Source organism: Natrix helvetica (genome assembly GCF_964273705.1).
Source record: "Natrix helvetica genome assembly, chromosome: 4".
Lineage (NCBI taxonomy): Eukaryota > Metazoa > Chordata > Lepidosauria > Squamata > Natricidae > Natrix > Natrix helvetica.
This window is the reverse complement of record NC_138550.1, coordinates 31526311-31541357: the sequence shown is the minus strand read 5'-3', so window position 1 is coordinate 31541357 and position 15047 is coordinate 31526311. Positions and strand designations below refer to the sequence as shown.

Here is a 15047-nt window from a genome sequence, read left to right as displayed (position 1 = left end):
GTCGACTTTTTATGACGTACACTTTCTCCATTGGAGAACTAGCGTTACGAAAAAAATCAAAAGCCGGAACGGAAACGGCGTGTTGTCGCGTGCGGGGATTGATGTGTAAGTGTAATTGCGCGTGGTTCAATTGCTATTTACGCTTTAGGGTAAAAGCAGGTACCGGATCGTGGAATTCCGGACCTTGCTAGTTTCGTCTCCTACTTTTTAAAAAATCTAATCTGTGCATAGGACTAGATACCTCCACCACCACCCCCTAAATAAAAAAACCCCTGATGCCTCCAGTTGTATCGTAATGATGGCTTCTATATCCCTCAATATATATGATTCTGATTCTGGAGACGTTGCCGCATGTTTGGAGCTTTATGGAGATTCTCAGTCACGGTTGCCCCAAAGGTGGTTTTTCAAAAGGCAACTGAATTTACTTGATTCCCCCGCCCGTCCGCCCCCCCCGAAAACGTTTCTCTTCTCTTCCAAGAAGATTCTTCAGTTCTGAACAATGTCCAGTTGGCTTTTGAAAGGAACACGTTTGGAGGACATTGGATTGGCTTTTCTGTACATTGCAAGCGAAATACGCTTTAAAAAAAGTTTCTACTGCATATTCTTCACTATTGCAGTTTGGAGATCCATTGATATAGAGGAAAGTATCAAGCCTTTTTTATTTAATTAAAAACACTTTTTCATTTAATGGAATGAAAGCATTCAGCATTGCGAAGTCTTCGCTGTAGTTAAGACCTTCCAAATCTGGGTTGCAAAAAAAAAAAAACAAGAAAAAAACGGAGGACCACAAGATGTTAATATAAAGAAGCAAGAAAATATAACCCTTGTTGCCCCTTTAGTGCTGATACAGACTTTTGCATGAAACCCAGATTTAGTAGCCGTACCACAGAGTGCTATTCCAGTCCAGTACCAGTGTTATAAATATTTATTGTTTTCTAGTCCATATAAGTGGCATGTTTTGGTGTATAAATTAAGTAAGGTAACCTGGTGTCTTCTATGCATTTTGGACTCTACTCCAAGCAGTCTATTCACCTTGGTGCTTATGAGAGTTGAAAACAACTTGTGCATAGTAATTCATTGCTTTTATTTGAATGCAGGGAAAATAGTAATGCCCTCCATGCTACAAAATGTTATGGAATATCAGTGTAAGATAAATAATACACCATGACAATTACACTTAGAGAAAACTGGTTCAAGATGGTTAAGGGCTCTGCTTATCGACCATTTGCTATTCTCTCAGGTGTATTCATGAAGATGAAATTAAATCTCTGCAAAATAGTTGATGGCTGTCGCCTTGGGACACTAACAAATCTCGGCAAGCAAGCGGTTCAGTCGATGGAAATTCCAGGGTGTCTGCTTTATACCAAAATGGGAACTGCACCACACCTTACCCATGATACACTACACAGTATTCAAGGTCTTCCTGTGGTTGTCCAGATTCCACTTACAACACTGTGAGTGCAATTTCAGCCTTTGTAGGTAAAATAGATGAGGCAAATGCAGACTTTGATCTGATTTCTTTTGATATGTTTATGTTTTATATATGTATACGTATGTAGGAATAATTTTTGCATTCGTGATAGAATTACATTCAAATACTGCTGTCCTATTTGTGCAAATCTAGACCCCTTTAATTTCAACAGGATTCATTCTCAAAACTCTTCTTCTTTGCTCTAGGATTGCAGCCTGAGATTTCAATGGTGGTTTTATATGCTACTGTTAAATTGCATAATCTTTTGATTTGCTGGTCATGTATATCAACATTAGTAATTTAAGAGGAAGCTGTTTTGCACTTTAAGAAGTATTTTGCATTATGATTCCTCAGCTATATTAGATACAAGATATTTGTTGGATAGTGAGAAACTATAGGGGCTCTCTTTGTGGCTAGAATCACTCTGGGGTCAATGGTTAAACAACTATCATTTAGAAATAAAGTGAATTCATGCGCTGAGATGTTTTCCAAACTGCATTATTTACATATTGTGCATTAATATCTAACATGCATGAATTATATAGTTGCCTAACATGTTTTTCTATTTGGATGCAGAGCAGATCTTCAAGAGGTCTTGCAGGAATATAAAGAAGGAATTGGAAAATTCATAGGTAAAAGTATAAGGGTGGTTTTTCATCATTAATGAAGCATGTTCAAGTATGTGTTATTGCATCTAACATTATTTGGAATAGTGTGTTATCCATATGCCATAAAACTCTATGTCTCTAACCTTTAACTGGGCAAAGAGGTGCATCATAGGGCAAACATTTGTCAACAAAGTACCTCAAATGAGCTAACTTACAGAATACCAGGACCCAATACTCCCAAAGGAATGAAATTGGGGGACATTGTGACTGGTTCAGTGCTGCCTGGCTGCTGTGTGATCCTGATTGTCACCAATTCTGTAATAATTTACAGTCCGCTTGCATAATTCTTGCTCTGTCCCCCAATTATCAGCAGCCACTTATCTGACTCCTGGTGAGCAATAGAAGGAGGGAAGAACAGTGGAGAAAGTAAAAAATAAATAAATCTGCGAGCAGGAATTAATTGTCCTCCTGCCCCCATGATGGGAACAATAACAAATGTGGAGTCCTTGATGCTGTCTCAGCTTGATTGCTCAGAGAGCATCAAGAACTCCACAGTTCAACTCTTAAGCTATGTATATTCTCCTTTATCGGCAATAGTAAATTTCTTGCATTTTAACTAACTGTAAGAGAGTTAGTAAGAAGTTTTGATGTTTTCTTGCAATGTTGCTAGTTGACTTTGCAAAAGAAACTTATGTTTTTTTGTCTAAGTGAAATCAATAAATGAGATACTCCCATTTGACAGCTTAGAGAGCTGAATCCCTGGAAATAGAGTTAATTCTCTTTATGGGCGACCCCAATAAGCCATGCTTTTGGCAACCTTTACTAATTTCTGATCAGTTATGAACCAGGAGTTATACTTTTGAATTTAAATAAGGATGAGGTGGATAAAGACATGCTCCATTTGATATTAGAGGATAGAGATGGCATTGGTGATTGACTTTTGCTTGCTGCAAAGGATGTTGATTAAATGATTTAAGATTTATTTGGAATGCGTTTTACATATTTTTATTGTAATCTGTATGATGTGTCCAACCTAGAGTCCTCTCCATTTTTATTATTACATTTTAAGTCCTTAAATCCTATACCAGTTATATCATACAACAGACTAGCCATTCTGTGCATCTGATGAAGTGAGCTTTAGCTCCTGAAAACATAAGCTCTTTTTTTAAAAAAAAAATTGATGTTGCTATCAGGTTCCTTCTGGTTTGTTTGTTTTTTTACCAGAAATTAACAATGTAGATCTTTTTCTTACATTGTCCTGAAAAGTAACTAGAAATGTTTAGTGGAATGTTATAGTTTTTGGAGACTTGGCTATTAATAGTTTATTTAAGTGATACAGCATTATGATAGAAAAATTCATTGTCAATATACTAAAGATAACATTTATTTTGGACGTAGGTATGCCAGAATCAATATTATATTGTTCCCTTCAAGACCCTGCAGTTTGCTCTCCTCATGGCTACAACAGCATGAAGGTATAATAATAATCTTGAGTATTTTTGTGACTTTTCAGTCTTCTCTATTCACTCCCCTCCCTACTATTTTTAAAGACATGATAGTAATAGTGGCATTAATGGAAGATTCCTGCATAAAAGGTAAAGGTTCCCCTCGCACATATGTGCCACCTCTATCGGGTGGTGCTCATCTCCGTTTCACAGCTGAAGAGCCAGCGCTGTCCAAAGATGTCTCCGTGGTCATGTGGCTGACATGACTAAACGCCAAAGGCACATGGAACGCTGTTACCTCCCCACCAAAGGTAGTTCCTATTTTTCTACTTGAATTTTTACATGCTTTCAAACTGCTAAGTTGGCAGAAGCTGGGACAAGTAATGGGAGCTCACTCCGTTATGTGGTGCTAGGTATTCAAGCCGCCGAACTGCCAACCTTTCTGATCGATAAGCTCAGCGTCTTAGCCACTGAGCCACCGCGTCCCTCTATTCCTGCATAGCCAGATGGAAAACAGGTAGAAGGATGGAATTAATACATAGTGGATAAAATCATCTAATTTTTTCCCCTTATTTCTGACAGACTGTATCTATATGGAACAATAGAGGACGGAAAGAACTCACAGCATCAAAGTTCATGGATCTCCAAAAGGCTATCCAGCCAGACTGGTTCCAGTGTTTATCAGATGGAGACACTATTTCAGCAGACATCTCCAGAAAGAAAGCCAAGAAATCTGTAGATCGGTCATTGTACTTTTTGGATGAATGTCTACAGCTGCAAGAAAATTCCCCAGTAAGGGTTAAAATCTTTTTGATGTTTATATACACGTTGCGGTTACTTGCTAAGTTTTAGATATTTTGGTAAACGCAGCTTGCAGAATTCCTGCATTGTTTCTGACAACTCATATTTAGGTAATCTATAGAACATTGTCTTTTTCTTTCTTTCTGTTTTCTTTTTGTCGTATAGAACTAAGTATAATGATTCATCCCCTTTGTATTATTAATTTAATTTTATACCGATAAACCAAATTATTTTAGGGCCGTATTGTGCACTCTTCCACAAACCCCTTTGCAAAAATACTGCAGCACTCTAATTAGAGCCGTTCCAGTTTCTCTGTGTCAGAATCTGTGAATATCATTCTATTTAAAATGTTTATATCTTGCCTTTATAAAACCCTTGAAGCTTGGAATAATTTTTTAAAATAATAATACCAAATAGATTTCATATGAAGTCTATATCTTTGTGTTAGCAGAAAGGCCAATTATAAATAGTAACGTACACTTGTCTTTTCTCTCCAAAACAAAAAATGCTCTTGTATTAATCATTTGGCCTTTTAAAAGAAAAGAAAACAGTTTAAACTTCAGGTAGCAAAAATAATGCCCAGAGGTCTTTTATAAAGAAGTGGAAATCTAGACTTAGATGGGGAATTATATGTCACTGATGGAAGAAAATTTCAATCTGCTAGGAAAAATAGCTTTAAAAAGTTAAAATATTCTTAACTAGAGCTATCAATAGTAGGACTATGAATCATACATGTATTTAAAGTATTGCCTAAAATCATAATACGGGATGAAAGAAAAAATAAACATGAATTTATTTTAAGTTTTATGTTCTTTACTCATTCTATACTTATTGTTTGATATCACTAGTGCGGGGGCAGCCACCTTAAGACACTCAAAGAGCCGTTTGGATCCGTTTCCCACAGAAAAAACATTGGAAGCCACAAAACCTACCGGGGTTGAAAAGTTCAATAAATTGCGGGCTGGCGGGTGTCGCACATTGGCGGTTGTGACACATATCTTGAGTGACAGGGAGCCGCAGCAGAGGGATGGAAGAGCCACATGCGGCTCCAGAGCCGTGGGTTGCCGACCCCTGTACTAGTGCAACAATCTGCGGGAAAACAGACTCCTTTCCCTTCCGACTCTGTCCAACATCTGATGAATCAGGGGATGTATTTATATTTTACATATGATTTTCTTTCATACCAGGAATTGAAACAGAGTTTGATGTTTGGAGTTATTGAAGGTGGAGATGTGTTGGAGGAAAGACTAAGATCAGCCAGGGAGACTGCCAAGAGACCAGTGGCTGGATTTCTTTTGGATGCCTTTCAAGGAAATACCATGACTGAAGAGACTAAATTAGAGCTCTTAACTTCAGTTATAGCTGAGCTGCCAGAAGATAAACCAAGGTCAGAGCTAAATGGGATTTTTATTTAGGCATATCTAATGTAGCACTTGGATGGATTTTCACAAATACAGAGCAGTTTTGAATCTATAATGAGATATTGTGTTAGGTGGTATTACAAAAATAGATATTGGTAACTTAAGACAGGCTCGAAAATTCTCAGCTGATGTTTGCTGCATGAGCTGGCTTTGATTTATCGCTTAGAATGCCCACAATTATGCAAGGAAGTAATAAAATGGCCATTTTTAAAAGTAATTTGGGGATATTTTAAAACTTAGGTTGTATCATTCACTCAATTGCATTCAAAATCAGGGGGAAAAGGTTGGAATTTGTGATCCCATTAAGTTTGAAGATATTGAAAACTTAATAAATTCTGATACATACAATTATTATATACATTATACTTAGTCAATAATGTATCAATAATTATCTTCTTTCTCTCAGATTGAGATAAAGATATGTATTGTATAAATAATAGGGGACAACACAGTATGTCAACTTTTGCAGGCATCACTCTATTTTTAATAAGTATCTTAGATTGCTATTTAAAAAGTTGCATTTAAGGAACTACAAATGTTAATGAATTGTGTAATCGTTTTATTAACAGAATGTAATTATCTTATTCAGGAAGCTTAAAAACTAGTTTATATAGTTGTCAGCACATTACTCCTGTGGAGAGCAAAATTACTATTCCTTCACCTCTTCAGTCTTATCAGATCTGCCAAATGAATTTCAAGTCTGGCATCATTAATAACAGTGCAAGAAGCTTGGTAAACCCAGCTACATTTTCAAGCCCCAAGGAGACTTTTGTGTGTACTGTTGGTAAAACATCGTTTCCCTTATGTTCCAAAATATTATTTTGATCACAAGCAGCTTAGGTTCAGTTAGAAATTCTGAAAATCAAATTTGCAACATACTAGTGCTGTGATTTATCCTTTTTCTTTGGTTTGGTTTTACAACAAGAGAATTCTAAAAAGTGAGTGTATTGTGTATTTGTGTGTAGTTTTTTTTTTTCCTTTAACCAAACTTGACTTAGGATGATGGTATGGACAAGTCTAGTCAACCTATCAGAAGTGGCATGCCTTTAGCTTGTCTTAGGGCTACGGGAGTATGACTGGTAGAAAGTCCCTTGATTAGTTTCCATGCCAAAGCAAGAGTAGAACTAAAGTTTTCTTGCTTCAAGTCCAGTACATTAGCCATTAGATCAAATGAACTTTCAGGTATATTTTTATGCGTTTTGAGAAGCTCTGCATATTACAATGCCATCATTACATATAATTCTGTGGTAGTGTAATAATGCCAGGAGCCCAGTACAGCTTTCCATCCTTCCAGAACGGTACAGAGGCTTCCTGCAATGCATTAAAATACCCTCTGAAAAAATGGTTAAATTTTGTCTCCCATTTATTTTGGAAAAATAACCCCACCACCAAGAATCTGAGGATATTGGAATCTGCAACTGTTTAGGGCCACATTACACACATAAGTATAATGTATCCTTCAGAGTTTTAGACAATGAGAGCGTTCCATTTTCTTTCACTTTTAAGGGAACGTATATCATGAATCCGCAATAGGCATAAACTAGCATGTTTAAGAAATTAAAAGTACAGCCTCTTAGTTGTTACAATTTCATTACCCTGTTTCCTTGAAAATAAGATCTTCCAGGATAATAAGGCCAATTGGGCTTTTGAGCACATGCGCTAAAATAAGCCCTCCCCCCAAAATATTGCAACACAGCAGCAGCCATGAGGTAATCACGCTCCCCGCCTCTGCACCTGAAAAATAATAAGACTTCCCTGAAAATAAGGCCAACTGCTTATTTCGGGGGTCAAACAAAAATAAGATCCTGTCTTATTTTCGGGGAAACACGGTACCTGTTCCAGTGTGCCACTAAAATAGTTACTGTCATTGGTCAAATATAATGTCCACTGGGATGCAAGGAAATGTGATATTCATTGGGGAATTTTGAAGGACTTAGAAACAGAAAATAGTTGTACTGTAGAGAAAGTTTGGATTAAATCTAGTAGATTCAGCTACTATTTTCAGATGCTCAAGATGTTCAAGAAATGGTTGGTAATTTACAGATCCTTATAGCAGTTTTTCCCCCAATTAAGTGCCCTTCAGATGATTCCCAGAATTTCTATCCAGTCTTCCTATCTGTAGCCAGATTGGGAAGAAGTAAAACACTTCTGGAGACCTTCCATTTTGAGAGAATGCTTTATACACAACATATACAACAAGGAGTAACTGTCACATAAATTACCTCATAATGTAGGATAGGAAGTTAACCTTTGAGATTTTTCTCATCTACTTCTGAATTTTGGAGCAAGGTTGTTTTGGAATTCTGATAAATCAGAGTACGTGAATCCCAAGGTATTTAGAGGTGATGTAAGGCTTTCCACTTATCTCAGGCTTTGTAAGTCATGCCTCACCTATTACTCAGAAACTTTGTTAGTTGTTTGGGACTAGGTATAAATATCTACCTGGCTTCATTATTAGACATAATTATTGTAAGTATAACACAGAACTTGTAAGTATAACTCCAGAATTTACCAAGGTAAAATGGGAAAGGAGTGTATGGGTAGAAGGAGAACAAAACGAATTGCAAAAATATGTATCAAGTATTATTTTAAAATGGCTTTTTGTTTTGGTCTATTGCAGACTAATCCACGGAATTGGTAAACCAAATGAAATTCTGGAGTGCATTAAGAGAGGAATAGATATTTTTGACAGTTCTTTTCCTTACCAGGTGACAGAACGACACTGTGCTTTGTGCTTCAGTTATGATTATCAACTGAATCCGGAATCAGCAGGTATTGGTCTTGATAATCTTATGTGCATAGGGTTATTTGAATACAATATTGGTAATGTGAGTTTTAAAATTCTTAAGATTCCAATCTGTATGCTTATTCTGTTTTAACATCCTTCTGAGAATGTTCTAATTAGGTTGTTAATCACCCTCTCCTTTTTGTCCTAATGTACTGCAAACAAAACTTTACTTATATACTAGAAGTGCTACTTCCAACTGAGGCTTAAGATTATAGTTAAGACCACTATTATTTATTGTATTATTTATTATTATCATTATTTATTTCAACCCCATATGATTGAAGAAACCAAGATTCTCTTTAAGGACTTTTTCTTTTTGACTTTGTGCTGCTGATGCTTTTTCTTAAACAAAGAAACAAACCTTATATGTTAATCAGAGTCACATGTGCACAATTTGTTGTTTTGTTCTTTGGCCTTCAAACCTGAAATATATAGGTTGATAAAGAAAATTCAAAGACTGTACCTTTTAAAAATGTAAATATTTTCCAAAACAATGAAGTTGCTGTCATTCACAAATAGAGTAAGCGCGAGGATTTTTTTAAAAACTCGTGGAGATCTTAATGCCTGAGGATTTTCATTCTTTGATAGCTCAGATCTTTTATATCATTTATTTATTTATTTTTATTTTCAGTATTTCTAGACCGCCCCCTCTCCCCGAAGGGACCTTTTTAGAAGCTTCTCACAATTCAACGTCATACAGATTTTGTAATAAAGTGCTAATAAACAATCTTTTGCCCACCTTTGTAAGACAAGCTATTGTCATTATATTATACAAACTCATAATCTAGCTTTGGAATATTCAAAAAGTGAAGAGGATTTCTATGTATTTTATATCTTTTCTGATCATGATTATGAAACATTCATCCTGATAGACATTTATAGGTGAAACTCAAAAAATTAGAATATCATGCAAAAGTTCACCTTATTTCAGTAATGCAACTTAAAAGGTGAAACTAATATATGAGATAAGACTCATTACAGCAAGATAATTCAAGCCGTGATTTGTCATAATTGTGATGATTATGGCGTACAGCTCATGAAAACCCCAAATCCACCATCTCAGAAAATTAGAATATTACATGCAATCAATAAAACAAGGATTGTACATAGAACAATATCTGACCTCTGAAAAGTATAAACATGCATATGTACTAGTACTTGGTTTGGGCCCCTTTTGCAGCAATGACTTCTTCAATGCGGCGTGGCATGGAAGCTATCAGCCTGTGGCACTGCTGAGGTGTTATGGAAGACCAGGATGCTTCAATAGCGGCATTCAGCTCTTCTGTATTGTTCGGTCTCATGTCTCTCATCTTTCTCTTGGCAATGCCCCATAGATTCTCTATGGGGTTCAGGTCAGGCGAGTTTGCTTGTCAATCAAGCACAGTAATCCCACGGTCATTGAACCAGGTTTTGGTGCTTTTGGCAGTGTGGGCAGCTGGAAAATGAAGTCAGCATTCCCATAAAGCTGCGTCTGCGGAAGGAAGCATGAAGTGCTCCAAAATCTCCTGGTAGACAGCTGCGTTGACCCTGGTCTTAATGAAAGTCCTCTTTTCTGATGAGAGCAACTTTTGCCAAAAGCACTAGAACCTGGTTCAATGACCGTGGGATTACTGGGCTTGATTGGCCTCTCCATTCTTCCTCCATACTCTGGATCCTTGGTTTCAAAATGAGATGCAAAAGTTGCTCTCATCAGAAAAGAGGACTTTGGACCACTGAGCAACAGGACCTTGGACCACTGTGCTTCATTAAGACCAGGGTCAACACAGCTGTCTACCAGGAGATTTTGGAGCACTTCATGCTTCCTTCCGCAGGTTTTCATGAGCTGTACGCCATAATCATCACAATTATGACAAATCACGGCTTGAACTATCTTGCTGTGCATGTAATGAGTTTTATCTCATATATTAGTTTCACCTTTTAAGTTGCATTACTGAAATAAATGAACTTTTACACTATATTCTAGTTTTCCGAGTTTCACCTGTACAGTTGGAAAATAGGAAGCTTTCCTTTTTAAGATTAAATCATTGCCTCCTGGGCTCAACCTCAACTTTCTGATTAAAATGTAAAAGTAAATTGATAGAACATGAATATATTTTAATTGAGAATAAGTATAATGCCATATTGCATTTAATAACATTTGGTTAGAATGTTGTATTGCTTATTTTGAGTGGGTGGATAGTTACAAAACAATGAGAAATGCAGTCATTTACATTTTAAGCTTTTAACTTAAAACATTAGATTGCCTCCCTTTTCCCTATTTTACTTCTTTGTAAGTATCAACTATTTGATTTCACATTTTGTGACAACTAGTTAAACATTGAAATAGTGCATTAGCCTTTAAGTATGAACTTCTCCTTTATTGCAGATATAGAAGAAGATGAAAAAACAGAGATGAGGAAAGATGATAAAAAAACAAAAGATGAAACATGCAATGAAGCTCAAGAAAAAGATGATGAAAAACCAAAAGATGAAACATGCAGTGAAGCTCAGGAAATGACTTCATTTGAAATTCATCTGAAAGACAGAAAGTATGTTGGTTTCTGTTTACTTAAAATTCCAGCTTTTTCTATCTGGGGTCCTGAGTAATATTATAGTGGGAAATAGTGGGAAGTAGCATTAATTGGGAAATATCTTCTGCTGAACATTGTTGGCCTAATTTCATAAACAGGTGGTTGCTTGTCTACTCCCACCGTTTTTGCCATCTTGAGAACATCTTCTGACCATAGTTGCTAAAAATTAATATTCTGGTTACGTACCAATGTCACTCAAAAATGAAATTTTAGCCCTCACAACGATTTGAAGAGAAAAAAAATCACACTTTTTCTCTGAGAAAACCTTAGGTCTTCAAATTTTGCATGACCTGACAACATTACATGGAAACCCTTGGCATCAAAAGGGTCCTTTTTATGCTATATTTGCTTATCTGAAAGCAAGTCCCATTGAATTGAAATAAACTGTTAAGTTAGTTTGCATATGAATGTACTATGTCTTAAGTAAAGTCACCGCTGATCAATAATTCCACAGAATGCCAATAATCATTCATTCCTAGTTGCTATTGAATAAGTATCTTATCTCCTATTTGCTACTAAATCCCTGTGATGCTTTTAAAACTGTAGGTATGTCTGGGCAAAAAAAAAATTAGATCACAGCCATTAAAAAACATTTTTCATGGCTTGGGATTTGATGCTGTGCTTTGGACATTCTTGGGGAATGATCTTATAGTTAGGGACATTCATGAAACCTTAACTATCCTGTTACATGATGTGTTGAGCCATATAATTTTCTGAGGTTAACAGGGCTCCTAGATATTTTCATCATGATGTTTTTGCAACTCTGTGCTTAGCAGTTTGTCTACATGGATCTCTTATAATATTAAAAATATAATAGTGCTCTCTCTGTGTTTTTTCTCCAAAAAAAGTTCTAAAAAAGAGCCCAACATGCCAAACTTGTAAAGGCAGTTCCTCATATTAAACATTTATCCTTTTCATCCTTTTTCTATGCAAGTTGGACCACTGGGAAATACAATAGAATAATATAATCATTATCAAAAATAAGTTTGAATAAAAGTAGTAAAGCAGAGGGAACAACAATAATTCAAACTGAAAAGAACTTGCTAATTTTTTTCATTATGAGGATTGTGACAGCACATGTTTTTAAATTCCATAACATTCTGGTTGGGGTTCTCATGACTGATATGTCCTTTGTCAACATATCAGTTGTTAATTTCAACCACAATATTACACCAAAATATGTTAGCACGTCTCTAGATTGTAAGCTTCTTAAACTGATGACTCTTCTGACATTTTTGTGAAGTACCATGTATATAGTTAATGGCATATAATGATGATAATATCAGTCATTAAATGTTCGTGCTGTGTTCAGCAATTGTCTTATAGTTAGTTTTTAGAGTTGCCACACTGGACCCAAAGTGTAGCCTTAGTTGCATGGATGACTGACTTATTATCCGTGAATGTGCTTTTCTCTTTTAGGTACCAGGATGATTTTAATCCTTTAGTAAATGGATGCTCATGCTATTGCTGTCAAAACCACAGCCGTGCCTATGTTCATCACCTCGTCATGACCAAAGAGCTGCTGGCTTATGTGCTTCTTATGATGCATAACTTTCAGCATTACTTTGGCTTCTTTTCTTCTATCCGAAATGCTTTGAAAGAAGATAAGTTGGATCGGTTAAGTAAGGTTATCAGCAGGCAAGTCCCCTGAGGTCAGATACTGTATGTAAAAAGCAGATTCCCCAATCTGGCTTCCCCTTCTGAATCAAGATTATGGAGAAGAGCTGTTAATACTATGGGGGTAGACATCCATGATAAAAGAAAACCCATATGTTGCCTGCCATCTCGTATCTGAGTATAACTTTCTAAGTCCTTATAATTTTAGGAAAGATTGAGATTTTTTTTCAGAAGAATTAATCTTGGAAAAAGATAAAAGTAAGGATATTCTGTAGAAGAATCCACATACTTTTCTGATATGTATTAATGATATTAACTTATGGACATTTGAAGTGTAATGAGAAGAAAAGAACATCAACTAATCGGGACAATGGCAAAACAACTCGACATCTATTTGAGATGCAGGTGTACTACTATTGTATATATATTTTTTTTAATATATCAGGAAGAGGTGACATACAGCAGCTAAAAATTATAGGAAAAATAGTTCCTGTTATGAATTATGTCACACTTGGACACTTCTGATGATGGAAACATTTTAAAATAATGCATCCTTAAAGTCCTCTGTATTCTTATTAGATAGAGAGCTTTTTAAATACGTTGTAAGTGGCTTGTAAGAGACCCTGATTATAATAATATCAAAAGATAGCTGTTTTATCTCAAGGGTATGGATTGCACTCTTTCAACAATATCCTTTTACGGTAATGTTTTGGGAGGGGGATGCATAAGGCTTTGATAGTAAAAGCAAATACAGCAAATAATGTATTTTAGGTTTCTTTAGATTATTTGATGCAATTTTCTTTTCTACTGGATTTTTTATACTATATTTGAATGTCAAAAGTTTTTATATTATTAAATTCATTATACTGCATGGGGAACTTTAATAAGACCCTTAAATTTTTGTATTATATCTGGGAAATGCAGTAAGGTATGAGGGAGAGAAAGAGAGGGAAGGAACTCATAAAATAGAGAAAAACTGTGAGAGTGGGAAGACCAGGTAAAATAATCCTGCAAAAAGCCAATATGAAGACTGGAGCGATAAACTTCTTATCTCTCTTGTAAGAGCCAAGTCTAATAGGCTTAAAAAAGAGCTGAAGTTTAAGAATTACTGAAAACAAAACAGTTATCAGAAGTCAATGTGAATTTGTCAAGAACAAATCTTAATGGACTTACCTTATCTCATGTTTTGATTGGGTATTCAAACATGTAACACCACTACAGTGTGAGCTGCATTGGTTGCCTGTATTTCCAGATGCAATTCAAGATTCGATCCGGAAGCAAATTGGCAATCAGTGTAAAAGATGACAGGTACACAGATTGGACAAAAGTGTATGGGCCACTGTGTTTTGAGCCAACTAAAACTACCAGGTACTCTTCAAACGTAGAGCGCATTGCAATAGTCCAAAGGAGAGGTGACCAGGACACAAGTGACTTTGAGAAGGGCCTGGTGATGAATGGATGTAACTGGCACACAACACACAGTTGTGGAAAGGCTCTCCTGACCATTACCGCCACCAGTAATTGTAAATCCAGGAGAACCCCCCAGATTATGCAACAGTCTGGGGGTAGTGCTGTCCAATCCACAAGATGGCAATTCCCCAAGAACCAAGGAGCCCTGCATCCAAAATTTCTGTTGCTAAGTGAGATAATTTTGCCCCATTTTACAACCTTTCTTACCACAGTTTACTAAAGGTTGTTAAGGGACTCACTGTAGTTGTCGAGTTAGTAAAAATAGGCAGTATATGAAGCAACTGTTCGGGACATATTGACCAAATGCACCATTTCCTGGGCTCATGGAGTTTTCTTCTGCAACTGACCTTCAATCCTTGGAGAAGGTACATTTGGTTTCAAGTTGTTTTGATAAGTCCTATGTACCTACAATTCAAACCATTTTGTACTGTTTGAATTCAATTAGTGGACCTAGTAAATATATTACAAATAATCACAATGACTCAGTTCTAATGACTTAGAACTGAGGAGAAATTTCCTGACAGTTAGAACAATTAATCAGTGGAACAGCTTGCCTCCAGAAGTTGTGAATGCCCCAACACTGGAAGTCTTTAAGAAGATGTTGGATAGCCATTTGCCTGAAATGGTATAGGGTTTCCTGCCTAGGCAGGGGGTTGGACTAGAAGGCCTCCAAGGTCCCTTCCAACTCTACTATTGTATTATTGCATTATTACTTCTTTTTATGAAAAGAAGCAGCAAATTTGGTTGGACAAGTGTATTTATTAACATGAACGATACATTATAAGGTGGTTATAGAGTGTGCTCCCATAGGATCTTTAGACTGATGTCTATAGGCAGCCAATGATGGTACTGAAGA

General features: G+C 36.2%; 1 protein-coding gene and 1 gene segment (V, D, J or C); one reads left to right on the top strand and one right to left on the bottom strand.

Annotated features, from left to right (window-relative positions):
• Nucleotides 1-15047, bottom strand: part of LOC309390886 (Ig kappa chain V-III region PC 3741/TEPC 111-like) — a 380622-nt gene that overhangs the window by 148513 nt on the left and 217062 nt on the right.
• On the top strand, nt 7-13592 carry QTRT2 (queuine tRNA-ribosyltransferase accessory subunit 2). The gene is made up of 9 exons (XM_081949938.1): nt 7-105; nt 1241-1454; nt 2048-2103; nt 3478-3554; nt 4107-4316; nt 5513-5712; nt 8367-8518; nt 10900-11062; nt 12524-13592. Exons 1-9 carry the CDS (start codon nt 12-14, stop codon nt 12753-12755), a joined length of 1398 nt encoding a protein of 465 aa, XP_081806064.1. The 5' UTR covers nt 7-11; the 3' UTR covers nt 12756-13592.